Below are 13,272 nucleotides of genomic sequence, written 5' to 3'. Positions count from 1 at the left end.
TAATTATTGTCATTTGGATTTGAAAGATATGTAATATAGAATGGGCATGTACCTCATTAGTTGCAAATAGCAAGCTAGGGGCTAAACTAACAAGAACAACTTGTAGAAGGTCAAAATATACAATAACAAATACAACAATGAGTTGTTGATGAATATAGCAAGTTATTCTATTTTTCAACAACTAGTAGAATCTAAAAAATAGATTGTCTAGGATTTTCTTGAATGAGTATTTGTGCACATCAAGGACTAGTGGATTTGTATCCTAAATATGAATTGTTGCTTCTTACATCTAAGACATACTACAATGCTATTGCACATGCTTGCCACAAGTAACCAAAGGGTTGTTTGTTAATACATTCTTTGGTAGATGAACTAGAAGGAACAAAATGAAAGTACATAATATAATATAATATTGATAGCTATATTATACACTTATTCCTAATTCATGTACAATATATCAATGTGACAAGAATATACCATGATGTCTTGCTTTTGGATTGCATATATAAGACAAATTTCTTCAAGATGTCGCTTTTAAGCATTATAGGCTAGATAAGGTTGAATTTGATGTTCTACTCTAAATTTGCATTTTTGGTCATGAAAGATACAATGGATTATAAGTGGGTATTGGCATAAGCCTAAAGTCTTTTTGATGACATTACAATGCCAAACATAATAATTATAGATTATGATTTGACATTTGTTTTTACAATTACATCCATCTTTTTTTAGGCTCAACATCTTTTACATCTTTGGCACATAAAAAAGAATATTATTGCCAAGTGCAAGTAGTTTAAAAAAAATGGCAAGTTTTAGGAGCTCTTATAAGCTTAGACCACCATCTACCATATAGTTGACATCTATGAATTTCAAGCTCAATGGCACAAGCTACAAAATAGCTTTGAAGACATATATTTGACATCATCTTATCTGAAAAAGATGTGGTTTCTTCATTAATAGAAGTTTTTATTTTAGCAACATCTCAACATAGGATATTAAGGGAGTATAATGTGCATTGAAGAAATTTTTCCAAGTGTTAATAGGAAATTTATATGAAGTACAATAGCAAATGGCTAAAGCAATTGAACATCAAATAAAAGACTATGAAGCTACTATCTCTAACCAATACATATGTACATTCTACCACTGATACACACTAATGAACTCAATTCTTATGAATTGAGTCTTGCTGTTCTTACTCAACAAATTTGAGGAGTGGCTTTGAAGTTAAACTAGAACAAAGATTATGGTGGCACACAGGTGATGGGTAGAAATATAAAAAATATAGGTGGAAAAATAGAGATCATATTTTTTTGCTCTGGAGGTGGATATGATGGATGTGGGATACAACCATATATATATATGTAGTGACATATCCATACCGAGGAGAACTTCGTCCGAAGGGCTGCGCGACCAAACTCCGACTAGTGAGAAGGAGCCAGTCTTAATAAGCAACGACAGGAACTCCCGAGCTAAGTATGAGACACAAAAAGAAGAACAGCATACACTAACAAAAGTCGATTCACGCAAAATCAGGCGAATGAAGACCTGGAAAAAAGTAGTTCCGCGCGGGAAAGAACAAAAAAGAAAAAAGAAAACATCAGCAACCTTCAGTTAAAATCTTCAAGCAGATAGGTTGCATAATCAACATGCCAAAGCAACGGAAAAAAAAGAGAAAAAAAAAAAAAAAAAAAAAAAAAAAACGCTTGAATCAAACAATGATCCTCAACTAAACTTTCAGCCACCTATGTGGCAATGTAATGGGTGATACCCATAAAAACAGATCGGATTATTATCACTTAAGCACCTTTCAAACCCTCCATTTCTTGCATCCACTTGTGAAACTGACCCTTTCTCTTCGATCCCGCCTTCACCTTCCGTCTCTTGCCTCCTGGCATCGACCTCCAAAACACGTCTTCCGTGTCCAGCACGTACGACACTTTTGAAGTCCGACATGTCATCTTTATCTCAAGCCCATTCAATATGTTCACATCTTCCCCGTAATCTACACACTCTTCCACCAACTTCCGCTTCAAGTTGCGTGCCACAAATAGCTGCCCGCCCTTGCCTGATGGTACTGACGTCAAAAACCCGTCCAAGTACTTCTGAAATGAGCTCTCGAAACTATTCCCGGGAATGTCCGAATTGTCCATCAGCTGTATCAACAACTCGTTCGGATTCCACCTCTGCTCGAAACGGTATATCCTCTCGTCGTGCAGCACCACACAAGCATCAGCATAGTACACGGGATCCACAGCCTCCCGCCCGTTTTCATATGCGTTCAGTGCCAGAAGCTTCTGCACCACGTCGTCCGTTGCTGCCGCTTGTAGTTGCTTTACTAGCTTGAAAATCAGCTTGTCCAACGTGAACAAGATATACGACTGTGTGCCGACGATTGCCCTGCACTCATCCTCAAACTTTGAGTTGTCCACAGAACCGTCCAGCAAACCGTACAACACTTGCAAGAACCGGGAATACAAGTTCGGGGGGGCGCCGCTATCGCTGCCTTTCTTTTTCGATGCCAACTCTGCATTCACCTTCGCCGACAGAAGCCGCTCATATAGAGTTTGGTAGAGCCTGGACACACAAAATAACCTCGTCACACGCCTCTTCACACACAAAACAACTTTGCCAAATATAGCTGGACACGTTGCACTTCCATCTTCGCAACAATCACCACATTTGCATAACTCCACGCCTCGCCACCATCCACAGCAACAGCTCCCCACATAACAACTTTCTCATCATTCAGCACTCTGCCCATAGAATTAAATCTGGACAAATACTGTTTCGATTGCGAAATTGACCCCTACAATTATGACCGCTGCATACCAACAGAATACTCGATTTCTACCATCGCCAAGGAGCCCAAGGATTCCGAACCCAACCTTAAAAGGACGTAAAAGGTGTCGTTCCCATAGAATACTCCTCCGCCCTTCTTCGACTGCGATACCACCGTCAACCCTGCACCGGGTCCGGGATAAGCCGCCAGTGGCTTGCAATGTGCATACGACTGTTCCGAACTTGCCAGTGACGAGTTCCGATCCCCATCTCCATCTTCCACATCTGTCATGCCCTCAGCCTCTCCTTCGCTCTCTGCCTTCCCATCTTCATCCTCCTCCTCGTCATCGTCGTCATGCTCCGATTGCTCGTCCCCAGACTGCTCACTTGGCGAAACCTCCTCCCCACCTTCCGACGGAGTGTCGCTGTCCTCGCATGACTTCTGAGCGCTTTCCTCGACTTCGTCGTATGCATCTAAACACCAAACCAACATTGTCAACCAGTCCTCCATCACTCAGCTTGCAGTCAAAATTCCACTATGGGCAATTCTAATCATACAGAACCACTGCAAACGCCTGGCTCCAATGCCAACACTAACCCCCTTCCATCCAACACCTCCCAGAACAAGCTCCCAAATCACGACCTTATCTCTCGCAAGCCCAGCATACAAACTACTAGTACCTTGCTCATGCTCCATCCCCGATCCACCCACTCCATCTGCAGCCTCCCCATTACCGAATGACTTTACCACACCATTCTCTTCTCTTCCCCGCCGCGGACTGCACTTCAACTTCTTTCGGTTCTCCCGCTCTGAAAAAAGCGATAGTTCTCCTTCTTCTCTATCTGCGGCGGCACGACTACCGCTGCCATTATCGTCCGCCACTAAACTACCACCATCCGCCACCGATCCGCTTCCTCTATTCTCACCATGCCCCGCATTCGCCCGCCTTTCTACATCGCCTCGTTTTGCTGCCCCGCTGCTCTGCTTCGTCCCACTGATCCCTGCATGTAACCATCCAGACCCTTCCGTCCGTGCAGCTGTCCCTTCCCCACCATCCTCCGCCCCACCCCTCACCACATCTTCTCTAGCCCCGTCACCGCCTCTCTCATCCGCTTCTCCTCCTGCAATGTCTGCTGAGTTCCTCTCCCCACAATCTGCTGCTCGCCGAACCTCCCCATTCGTCGTACCTGCGGTCACCCGAGCCCCACATTCTTCCACACCCACAACCTCCACACCTCCGCTAACGCTGTCCCCTCCTTCAACTGCAGCGGTCCCACCCTCCGGGCTGCTCGTCATTTCATCCCCTTCGCTGCCACCATTCTCTCCGCCATTTCCATCCCAGACTTTGCCCTCAGACGACTTCGCCTTCACCCTCTCCTCCATGTCCTCCACCCCCTTAGAACGCGACGATAGGTCTAGCACCGGTTCCACGAACATCCTCCACATATGCATCGTCTTCTCCGTGTGGTCCGACGAGCTACTGATCTCCTCCGACGAATACTTTATAATCTGGTACATATCATCATGAATTGCCAGGTCGCTGAATTCGTACTGTAGATCAGGCTGCAGAGGCCTTCGATCACCTGCTGCAATCGCCAACATAGTGTCGTCCTCTCTTCTCCTCTTCTCGTTAACCTCCTTGATCTCTGCCAGCAGTCCCTTCGTACTCAGCGCCTTCTTGTCCTGCGACCTGAAGTAGAAGCTGCGGTGATCCAGCGCCTTGTAGCAGTTCTTCGCGTACACCTCGGACCACACTTTGTTCATTTCCTCTCGGCATCGAGTCCACTCCTCCTCCTTTTGCACCAGACGCGAGTGTATTACAGGCATCGCTCGGCTCATGTTCTTCCGAACCGCCTCCAGCATGTCCAGCCCGTGGTCCCCGTATATCCGCTCGATGCACCTCAAATTGATCGCAGACAAAAACTCGTCCATCGGAGGCAATGCCTCCGCCTTACCGCTAAGCTCCTCTTGCTTCGTAGTGTATTCACCCACCAGCTTCGCCGTTACCGCTGTCCCCTCCAGCAACATGTCTAGTTCGAAGCGGTCGTCCTCACACCGGAACAGGCTCTCTTCGTATTGGTTCTTCCGCATGTGCTTGAACGAGTAGTCCTCGCTCCCCGACGTCATGGACACCCAGCTGTCGTTCAGCACCGAGTTTCCAAGCGCCGTCCGATGGCTCGACACCGGCCGAGGATAATGCTTTGGCAGCAGCCGGTAGCTCGGAGTACACCGATCGCAGTTAGACAAATCCAGCTCCGATATCGGCTTGTTGATGTACTTGTCCTTGTTCGACACCACCTTGTGGCCCCCCTCCCTCGCAGCCTGCGATGGTTTCACGTCCCGCTCCCTTTCCTTCGCGTCCCGCTCTCTCTCCCTGTCCTCCCGGCTCCTTTCCCGCTCACCGCCCCTCTCCGTCTTCACGGCCTTCAACGGTGCCGCCTCTGTGAAATCCCCCAGCTTGCGCCCGCTGAACACCCCTGCCAGATAGCCCTCCACGTTCTCGCAGTGGGTCAGGAACTCAGTGAATCCCTCCATCAGGTCCGCATGCTGCCCCAAGATGTCACCCACCAGGCTCTGCAGCTCTGCGCGGGTAATGATCTCCTGGCTGAAGATATTCAGGCATTTCAAAAACTCCTGGTATGTGTCTCGGCTGCGCAGCCGGGCCTTCACCTTGTCGAAAAATGGATACTGCACACCAATCTCACCTTTCACTGCTTTCTTATCATCCGTCAACGCTTGGGAGGCGGTCACGGAGAAACCGTCGCCCCCCTCGCCAGCCTGACATTGCCTCCTTATAGCATCGCTTGCATTACGAGCAGACGCTCTTTTTGCAGGCTTCTGCTCCGCGAAATCTTTCTCTTTGTCACGCCCTCCATCCTCCTTGCCGACCCTATCCTTTCTGTCCCTGTCGTCACATTTCACTTAACTCAGCTAGAAGAAGACTTTTGAACAATTGCTTATAGACACTGATTTTCTCAACGAGATCTAGGTACCAGAAATACACGTGGTTGCCCGGAATTATCATACATTACATGTTGACCTAATCTTTGAACGCAATGCAAGATGACTGTATAGTAAATCATACCCCATATCCTTCCTATCTTTCTCCTTGTCTGATCTCTTGCGATCTTTCTCTGTTCGCCGCTCCGGCTCACGGTCTCGGCTACGCTCACCCGACATAACCGAAGATTTTCCTTTCTTTGGTATTACAAGCCTCTCGTTCAAGGGCTTGACATTTGCTCCAAACCCTTTCTCGTCTCGTAGGCGTGGAATCTGCTGTACGGGTGTTGCAACAGGATGGACAGGTGATCCAGTTGACCCAGGGAGAAAGTATGTGAATTCTTCCAACAAGTCGCCATGATTCTCGAATAGCGATGCTACCTCCTGATATACTTCGTTGATGGACTTGTTACCCTTCCGATACATATTCAGGATCTCCAAGAAAGCCTTGTATACATGCTCGTTAGTCTGAAAGCGAGCCTTGATCTTATTTACATAGTTGATTGCTTGATCAAACTCGACTGCAGGCTGTTTCTTGTCCTCTTCTAATGGTAGGGTGATCTCGTAGCCTCGCGGAAGAAATGTGTTGAAGCCAAGTATCAACTGTCGGTGACCTTTGAATAGGTCTTTCACGCGAGTAATTACGCCAGCCGTATCAAGCCGCTGCGCCTTGAAGTCCTTCATGACCTCCAAAAACTCATCATACTTTCCTTTATCGTCTTTGAATTTCTCCTTGACGGCTTTAAGGTACGCAAGCGCATCGTCCGTAGTGAGGCGCTGGCCGTTCGCTGCCGAATAATTGTTAGCGGCAGCTTCCGAAGACTCGGCTCCTCGTGGCCCCGCAGCTCGCTTCCCTTGCGGAGGCCCGTTCTCATCGTCTCCCCTCTCCCGTTTCTTCATTTTTCTAACCGATACCTATTCCTCACCCAAAACCTTGAAATACTACCAGCGCATTAGCTTTTCGCAACAGGATCCAAATCCAACGCTAATTGAGTTATCTAGCATTAGAGAGAACGTCAACTGACCGCCGAACAATTCAACGAGGTGACGTGTTTTTCTTGCGCAAGTCAGGACTGCCAATCTCCTTCAGAATACGAACTTCAGAATACAATCGTATCTGCCTACACGACGCTTAATAATCCCACTTTCGCAGCTTGCCACAACAGCGACCTCTACCAATGTCAATTTTCCTTCATTTTATCTCCAATCATCACTTCCTCTAGCATTTCATGTGTCCGAACTTAAAACTCAGCAACTCAAACCTTATGACCATAAAATCCTTCCTTCACTACTTCAAAACCTCCCAAAAGTAATTAAACATTTTAGTCTGTCGAGCTCTAAACGGAGAAAAACCTCACAATAAGCTAGGAATCCATCACTATCCCGAGAACAGTGTAAAATCAAGATCACCGGGATATCACAACGACATCGCATCAAGAAAATCCTCACTAACACATGTCGAAATCCTCCCCTCAAGACATAACTCCACCTACCACATCCGCCAGTTCACGTCCACGACCCAATCCAACACCCTCCGATAGAATTAAGTCTGGTCGCAGAAATTTAAATAAATAAATAATAATAATAATAATAACGCCGATACACCGTCACCGTTTCGCAGGACAGAAAAAATCAACACGAAACAGAGAAAAACAGAACTTTAATGACTCGAATGCGCCAGATGCGTCGCCGGTAGGGTTGACGTGCATGAGAAGCCGAAAATGACAATGACAATTAAATCTCCATCGCTAATGCAGCAGTAAAGGAAATACTAACTTGAAAGACGATAAAACTACTCCTGCTCCTCCTCCTCCTCCTCCGCCTCATCCACGCAGCTCCTCAACCTCCCAAGAACTACTCCTTTGCAAAACAAACGAAGCGCCTCCGTCCTTCATTCCTCCAGAGAAAGCACCACGCGCGAGAGGCGACATGAATGGGATGGGATGGCATGGGATGACGGCTGCTTGGGAGCGAGTGAGCGAGCGGGCAGGCCAGAGAGGGAACCAAGCGGAAGAATGAGCAAAGAGACAATCGCCATGGTGTTGATGTAACTTAGGCTCAGCGAAGCACAGAAGAAGAAGGACCTTCCCGTCTTCTTTCGTTCGTTACCAAGGCGAGCAAATTTCGCCCCTGCAGTAAAGTACAGTGGAGTCTCTCCGGCACAACTGTTCTTAGAGAACGCATGGTGAACCCCACGCTCCCTCCCTGTGGGAACCCCACAGTCTGGGAGGTCTCGGCCTTCTCTCCACTTTCTCATTCCATTTCAGCATTGCCCGACACACATACATCCACAGTATATGGCTGCTTTCCTGACTCTAGCACCCCGAGGCTCTCCTGCATCTGCATCATCGGGGTTCGGGTGCTGTACTTCCCTGTATCCTGTATCGTTGTTTTATGCCACGACTCATTGTAGGACCTATTTTAGAGAGATTTCTCTTCTTTTCTTTGCTCTTTTCCTTTTTTCTTTTTTTTTTGTCATAATCATAAAACACTATCATATTTTTCTGTGTTAAGTAAAAGCTCTATTGAATTCGTCGAAATTTGTCGAGGCACGGTCGGGAGATAAGTTTTAAATCTCTGCAAGCCATTAACATACGTATGAAGCAATTGTAACCTATCATCCAAGATGTGATCATTGTTTACACAAGCGTTATAAGTGCGGTACGCTTTTTTCCGCGCAGCAATGGTGTGATTGCAGCAAAGGCGAAGTTACTGTGTAGAAGGAGGTTGTGGTTAGGAGGAAGGATGTCAATCAAAGTTACGGTGGTGGAATTTCACAACTTAAATGTACACTAGCCCTAAAGTTGGTTCGTAGCTTTAAAGTGTCACATCGAGAGTTGCAGACGTCCAAATCCAGCTGAGTAGTTCCGGGTCCGTTGCCATACACGGTTCCTACGAAATCATTCGATATTTTTCATCCACGAAGGGACATCGTCATTCGTCGATCTCCTCAAGCTCACAACAGTGGAATTCGCGAGAAACCCTCGACATGGAAGCGGGACATATGAATTTGTGTGTGCATACACGACTTCGTTACGTGCTCTGATTGTCAGACAGCGCCTTGCATGAGTGTATGGTCCCATTGGTTTTCAAATTCTTTGCTTAGAGAGCATATCTTAAGCTTTACAGGATCGGGCCATCGTGTGCGGGTATATTATTCGCAGTAAGAAGAAGAATCTGAGTTTCTCATGTGTGGAATTCGTCAGGAAGCAAACCTTTGAGAGTAGTCATGAATTGCTACCATCAGGCAATCTTTACTGTAAGCCCGAGAAGGAAGCGCTCAGAAATGGGAACCTTCTTTTTTCTTCGTGAGCGACCCTGCATGTTTTTAAAACCTTACCGTCGTTAGAACTCGCGGAATGAATCGGTGAGATCCTGTTTTTGGTTTTAGCTGTTCGTTGAGTCTTTGATTCTGGGGGTTGTCTTTCTTCAATCGACAAGGTTCATTTCATTCAATAATGGTTATACTAGTGAAAATGACTCCTAAAATTTGTCTTCAAAAATCTCTTGTGCAGATCTTGGTGTTACGGCACTGTTTGAAGTGCTGCAATGAAGTGTACTTCTCCCAGCTCTCTTCTCTAGAACCGCGTCTTTATGTCGATTTGGCGTTTGACTCGATATGGATCTTCCTAGGTGTGTCATGAACAATTCTGAATTAAATCTTGAAACATTATGTGATGGTCATGACCAGTAACTATACATTTGTTCCAATCATTTCTTATGTGCATGAATTGGCAAGGGAATGCTATGCTGTGAAACGCTTTGAACCAACACGAAGAGCCAATCAGATACCTTGAGATAAGGCTGAAAGTGGAAGATCCGCAAGCGGCCAATGTGCAGCCGACTTTGAACCCATTGTGGGAGTGCCTTGCGCCTTGAGTTCATGCTCCGAGTGATGCAACCTCCTCGTCACTGGATGCTCTTGCTTCGTGCAACGCTTTTCTTTAATTGCGAACCAATACAAAAGGCATGCAACTTTCACGTCTCATGATTGCCTGTCATGCTCATGTTCAGATTTCAAGGTTTCAAGTCTAGCTATTTGCTGTCAAATACTCGTTCAGGAAATGATTGACAATTAGTTCTTTAATGTGGTGGAACTTGCTACTAGAGAAACACAGAAGATAAGTTACTAAACAATTCCCAGAATAACAGTAAAGTTCTAATGTGCAGTAGAAAGTTCGTATTGCACGTACGTTTACATAAATGTCAAGAAAGACAACACTATCAATTATTCATTTCTGCAGGAGTGGACGTTGGACGCCACGTGTAAAGATTTAGTGAGTGGTGTTTCCTTGTCATAAATTTTTCAATATTTTACCATGGAAGGTCGCATGCACTAAATTCGGATATCCATTCTTGCATGGAGTCCATGATTGATATTTTTCACATTGATGGTGGCGACTCTATGCATGGTGAAGGACTTTATCGCTAGAGGAACTGCATACGTGATGAAATCTGTGAAGAGACACTCTGGAGATTGAAATTTGTAGGGGTACGATCCGGTTCAGAGGAGCATGCCATGCTGTTCTCGTACTTTCTAATAATGATGAACGAAATTTCTATCGCACAGCAGGGCAGATTAAATCAACTTCGTGAATTATGAGAGTCGTTGAGGAGTGTTCTTCACAAGTTTCTACAGAAGACCAAATGCTAGGTGGTATTTATGAAGCGAACACTTCTTCAATGAGTTTTGTGGTAAGGCATCCTCAAAATCTGGTGATTGTGCTCCACATCATTTGCTGGTGAAGCCTTGCTCCTCAGACAGAAGTAAGCTGTGAGAAGAATGAGTTGAATGTAATTGTGAGGGCAAGATGTATTCGATACAACAAAATGGTTGATAGATTTCCATTGTATTAATGCGGTACTTATGAGACACTTATGTGAAATCTGACACAGGCAGTTATGTCCGTGCTCGACACGTGATTCATCGCTTGAGAAAAAAGCATGCACAATGTTGGCTTTCCTGGCTTGGTTAGGTATGTCTTTGAATTTGGATATTGCTGTTTACTAAATCTGAAGTGGCAATCATGCAGCATCACTGTGGTTGGCATCACGCATGCGGGGAATACCTGCCTCCCAAATTGTCCCCTACGATGCATCCCCTCGTAAATTGAGCACTGTGAAGCTTTGTGGAGGTCGCATCTCTATGTGTGAGCCAATACTCCTATTGAGCGAGCGCTCAGCTGCCAGTGTGCAGCAACAAATGGTTGCTGCATTGATTCATCTTTGTAACAACTCTAGAGGGATTAGGTGTTTATCGCGCTCTATTTCTGGCTTGACCAATCCCTTTGTGTGGGACAGTAGTAGGAAGCTCCAAACAGCTATTGAGTGACTTGTGAGAACGGCAGCAGTTCTTTAATGTGCTCCTCTCTGGAGCCTGCCTGCCACTCGTGTGCATGTTTTCGTTTAAAGAATTCCTCATGGATTGCCACCTTCTGACAAGGAAAATATTATGTTGTGTTATCTTAAATCATTAATGGATGGATACAAGCGTAATTAACCATGTGCATTCTTTCTTTCCATTGTGATTTCATGTGCAACTAGTTGGCAAGACACAATTACCCCAGCGATTGTATTACTGTCTAAATGCGCACTCCCACCAAGGCAACGATAATGAAAAACCATTAAGACCTTAAAAACTGGTAATAGGATCCTTTGGTGCCGTCGTACTAGCTGCCATACCGTAAAAAAAAAAAAAAAAAAAAAAAAAACTCTCAACTTCTGGAATCTGGAACAAAGAAAGTACAGGTTTGGAGGTTTCAGGAGGAGATTGAAACATGAAAGCATTGTGGGCACCTCAGTTTAATTGGAAGCTCTGTTTGGTCTGTACAACAAGGTCATAACGCGAGAATTTCAGAACGCTTCGTAGGTTTGCAAACTAGTTTGTTGTTACCTGACAGTGAACCACTTCATTCCACTCCGATCCCAGATTAACCAGAATAAAAACCTTGAAGATGAACTTCAATAACTTGAATGACAGCATTTGTAAATTTTCAATTCGCATTTTGAGCAAAGAACACATGAAATATGGGGCTAATTAAAAATTAATACCACGCGATTTAAACCAGCCATTGTTGCGACGAGAAGGGTGAGCGTATCTTAGAGTATGAAGCTGTTTCTGATCGCATCCGCCTATTCCTGGTCCCAAAACTTATCGTGGTTTATAAACAGGGCGTAGTTGATGATCAGCTCTTAACGCATTTGCACACCCCAGAGACATCGGCCAACGCGAGTGCGGCAATGTTGCTTTTCACGATGGCAGAGAGCCAGAAAAACGTACCCAAAATCCCCGAAGCTTCATAGAACTACACTCATATCCCCATTATCTCTCACCCTCTTGGACTACAATCGCGGACGCAATCCTCCACGCAATTCTACTACTGCTTCGTGGCTCTGCAACTCCCTACAACTAAAACTCCAAACCCCCACATGACTATGTCTGTAGGCCTGACTCGTCCACACGTCTGCAGATTGGGACGTTGAAGCCCGACTTGAATCCGGAACTCGCTGGGTAGAAGATCGGCATGCGAGGATTTTGAGGCGATCTCCGTCACTGTGACGCCGTTGCAGTGGACACCACAACGTGCTCAGAACGGACCCGACCACTCACCCACCACCCAAGGTTTCTGTTTCCAGGATGACGTATTCGACAGAGAAATATGTCTGTACGCGTTCACACTGGTGGACCCTATCCTTGTCAAGTCATGAATTCTGTTGAGATCATTAAATGTAGCTGGCACTCTTCATAATATTTATTGTAGACTATAGTAAATGCCATAGTTATAGTATTTAGAGTCTAGTGGAGAAGTATTGTTTATCCTCTCTCGTTTTCTCTTCGTGTATACAAGACACAACCAGATCAATAGATTTTTATGTGTGAAGCTCTCTCTTCTTATAAACCCTCTTGTGTGTATGACTTACTACAACTCTTGTGTGTGTGTATTACTTACTATTACTCTTGTGTCTTTCTAAACACTCTCAACAAGTTATCAACATGACTCTCTTCTATACACTATCACAATTTTTTTTGCTCTAGTCATGACTCTTCAAACCTGTTGCTATTCTTGCTCAATGTCTACCTCATGATCTTGCTGCTCTTCTTGCTGGCCACTCACAAATTAGCTGCTTGCTTAGACCTTTTATTCCACTCTCTACCCTTCTTGCTTAGAATACTTGCTTAGAATATTTGATCCAGCTCAACTTCATCTTAGTTTGCTCCCTGCTATGCCCCGCGCTTGTCGCCAAGCTACTGCCAAACTCGCTGCTGCCATTGCCACCTTGCCGTCGATGACGCTGACCTTGTCGTTGTCGCCCATCACCGTGCTCTACCATCATTGCCACCCTATCACCCTACTACTACCGCCCGCCGTTGCCTATTGCTATTGGTCTACTGCCTTAATCCACAATCTCTTTTATATATAAAATAATAATAATAATAATAATAATTAAATTTTTTTTCCAAGTTTAAATTTATCATTTTATTTGACTTT

The 13,272-nt window shown here is 45.2% G+C and overlaps 1 protein-coding gene and 2 long non-coding RNA genes across 10 annotated transcripts; 1 reads left to right on the top strand and 2 right to left on the bottom strand.

Annotated features, from left to right (window-relative positions):
* Nucleotides 1–1,706: 1,706 nt before the first annotated feature.
* Nucleotides 1,707–7,901, bottom strand: LOC112285756 (paired amphipathic helix protein Sin3-like 4). Its single transcript, XM_073535818.2, has 5 exons — nt 7,559–7,901; nt 5,868–6,715; nt 3,463–5,687; nt 2,889–3,255; nt 1,707–2,577 (listed from the first exon to the last, which is right to left on the bottom strand). Exons 2-5 carry the CDS (start codon nt 6,680–6,682, stop codon nt 1,800–1,802), a joined length of 4,185 nt encoding a protein of 1,394 aa, XP_073391919.1. The 5' UTR covers nt 6,683–6,715; nt 7,559–7,901; the 3' UTR covers nt 1,707–1,799.
* Nucleotides 7,902–8,279: 378 nt separating this feature from the next.
* LOC112285757 (uncharacterized) lies at nt 8,280–11,285 on the top strand. Of its 8 annotated transcripts, none has more exons than XR_012218057.2 (6): nt 8,280–8,794; nt 8,989–9,149; nt 9,298–9,749; nt 9,953–10,059; nt 10,201–10,477; nt 10,816–11,285. It is a non-coding gene; the product is annotated as an uncharacterized LOC112285757 (long non-coding RNA). The 8 variants fall into 8 exon arrangements; XR_012218056.2 differs by having other exon boundaries at nt 8,281–8,853; XR_016504511.1 differs by having other exon boundaries at nt 8,280–9,149; nt 9,956–10,059.
* LOC141045702 (uncharacterized) lies at nt 10,815–12,439 on the bottom strand. Its single transcript, XR_012218058.2, has 2 exons — nt 11,834–12,439; nt 10,815–11,606 (listed from the first exon to the last, which is right to left on the bottom strand). It is a non-coding gene; the product is annotated as an uncharacterized LOC141045702 (long non-coding RNA).
* Between the last annotated feature and the right edge of the window lie 833 nt (nt 12,440–13,272).

This window comes from Physcomitrium patens, chromosome 8 (assembly GCF_059467195.1).
Source record: "Physcomitrium patens ecotype Gransden chromosome 8, ASM5946719v1, whole genome shotgun sequence".
Taxonomy (NCBI): domain Eukaryota; kingdom Viridiplantae; phylum Streptophyta; class Bryopsida; order Funariales; family Funariaceae; genus Physcomitrium; species Physcomitrium patens.
The sequence above is the reverse complement of the archived record's forward strand: the minus strand, read 5'-3'. Positions and strand labels throughout refer to the sequence as shown.

Bases quoted from the DNA above. Each gene is read 5' to 3' on its own strand.
- LOC112285756 (XM_073535818.2), bottom strand. From the start codon at position 6,682: ATGAAGAAACGGGAGAGGGGAGACGATGAGAACGGGCCTCCGCAAGGG. The intron at 3,256-3,462 runs GTACTAGTAGTT...TTTGGTGTTTAG, and splicing joins GGGGATGGAGCATGAGCAAG to ATGCATACGACGAAGTCGAG. The intron at 2,578-2,888 runs GTTGGGTTCGGA...TTGTGTGTCCAG, and splicing joins ACCTTTTACGTCCTTTTAAG to GCTCTACCAAACTCTATATG.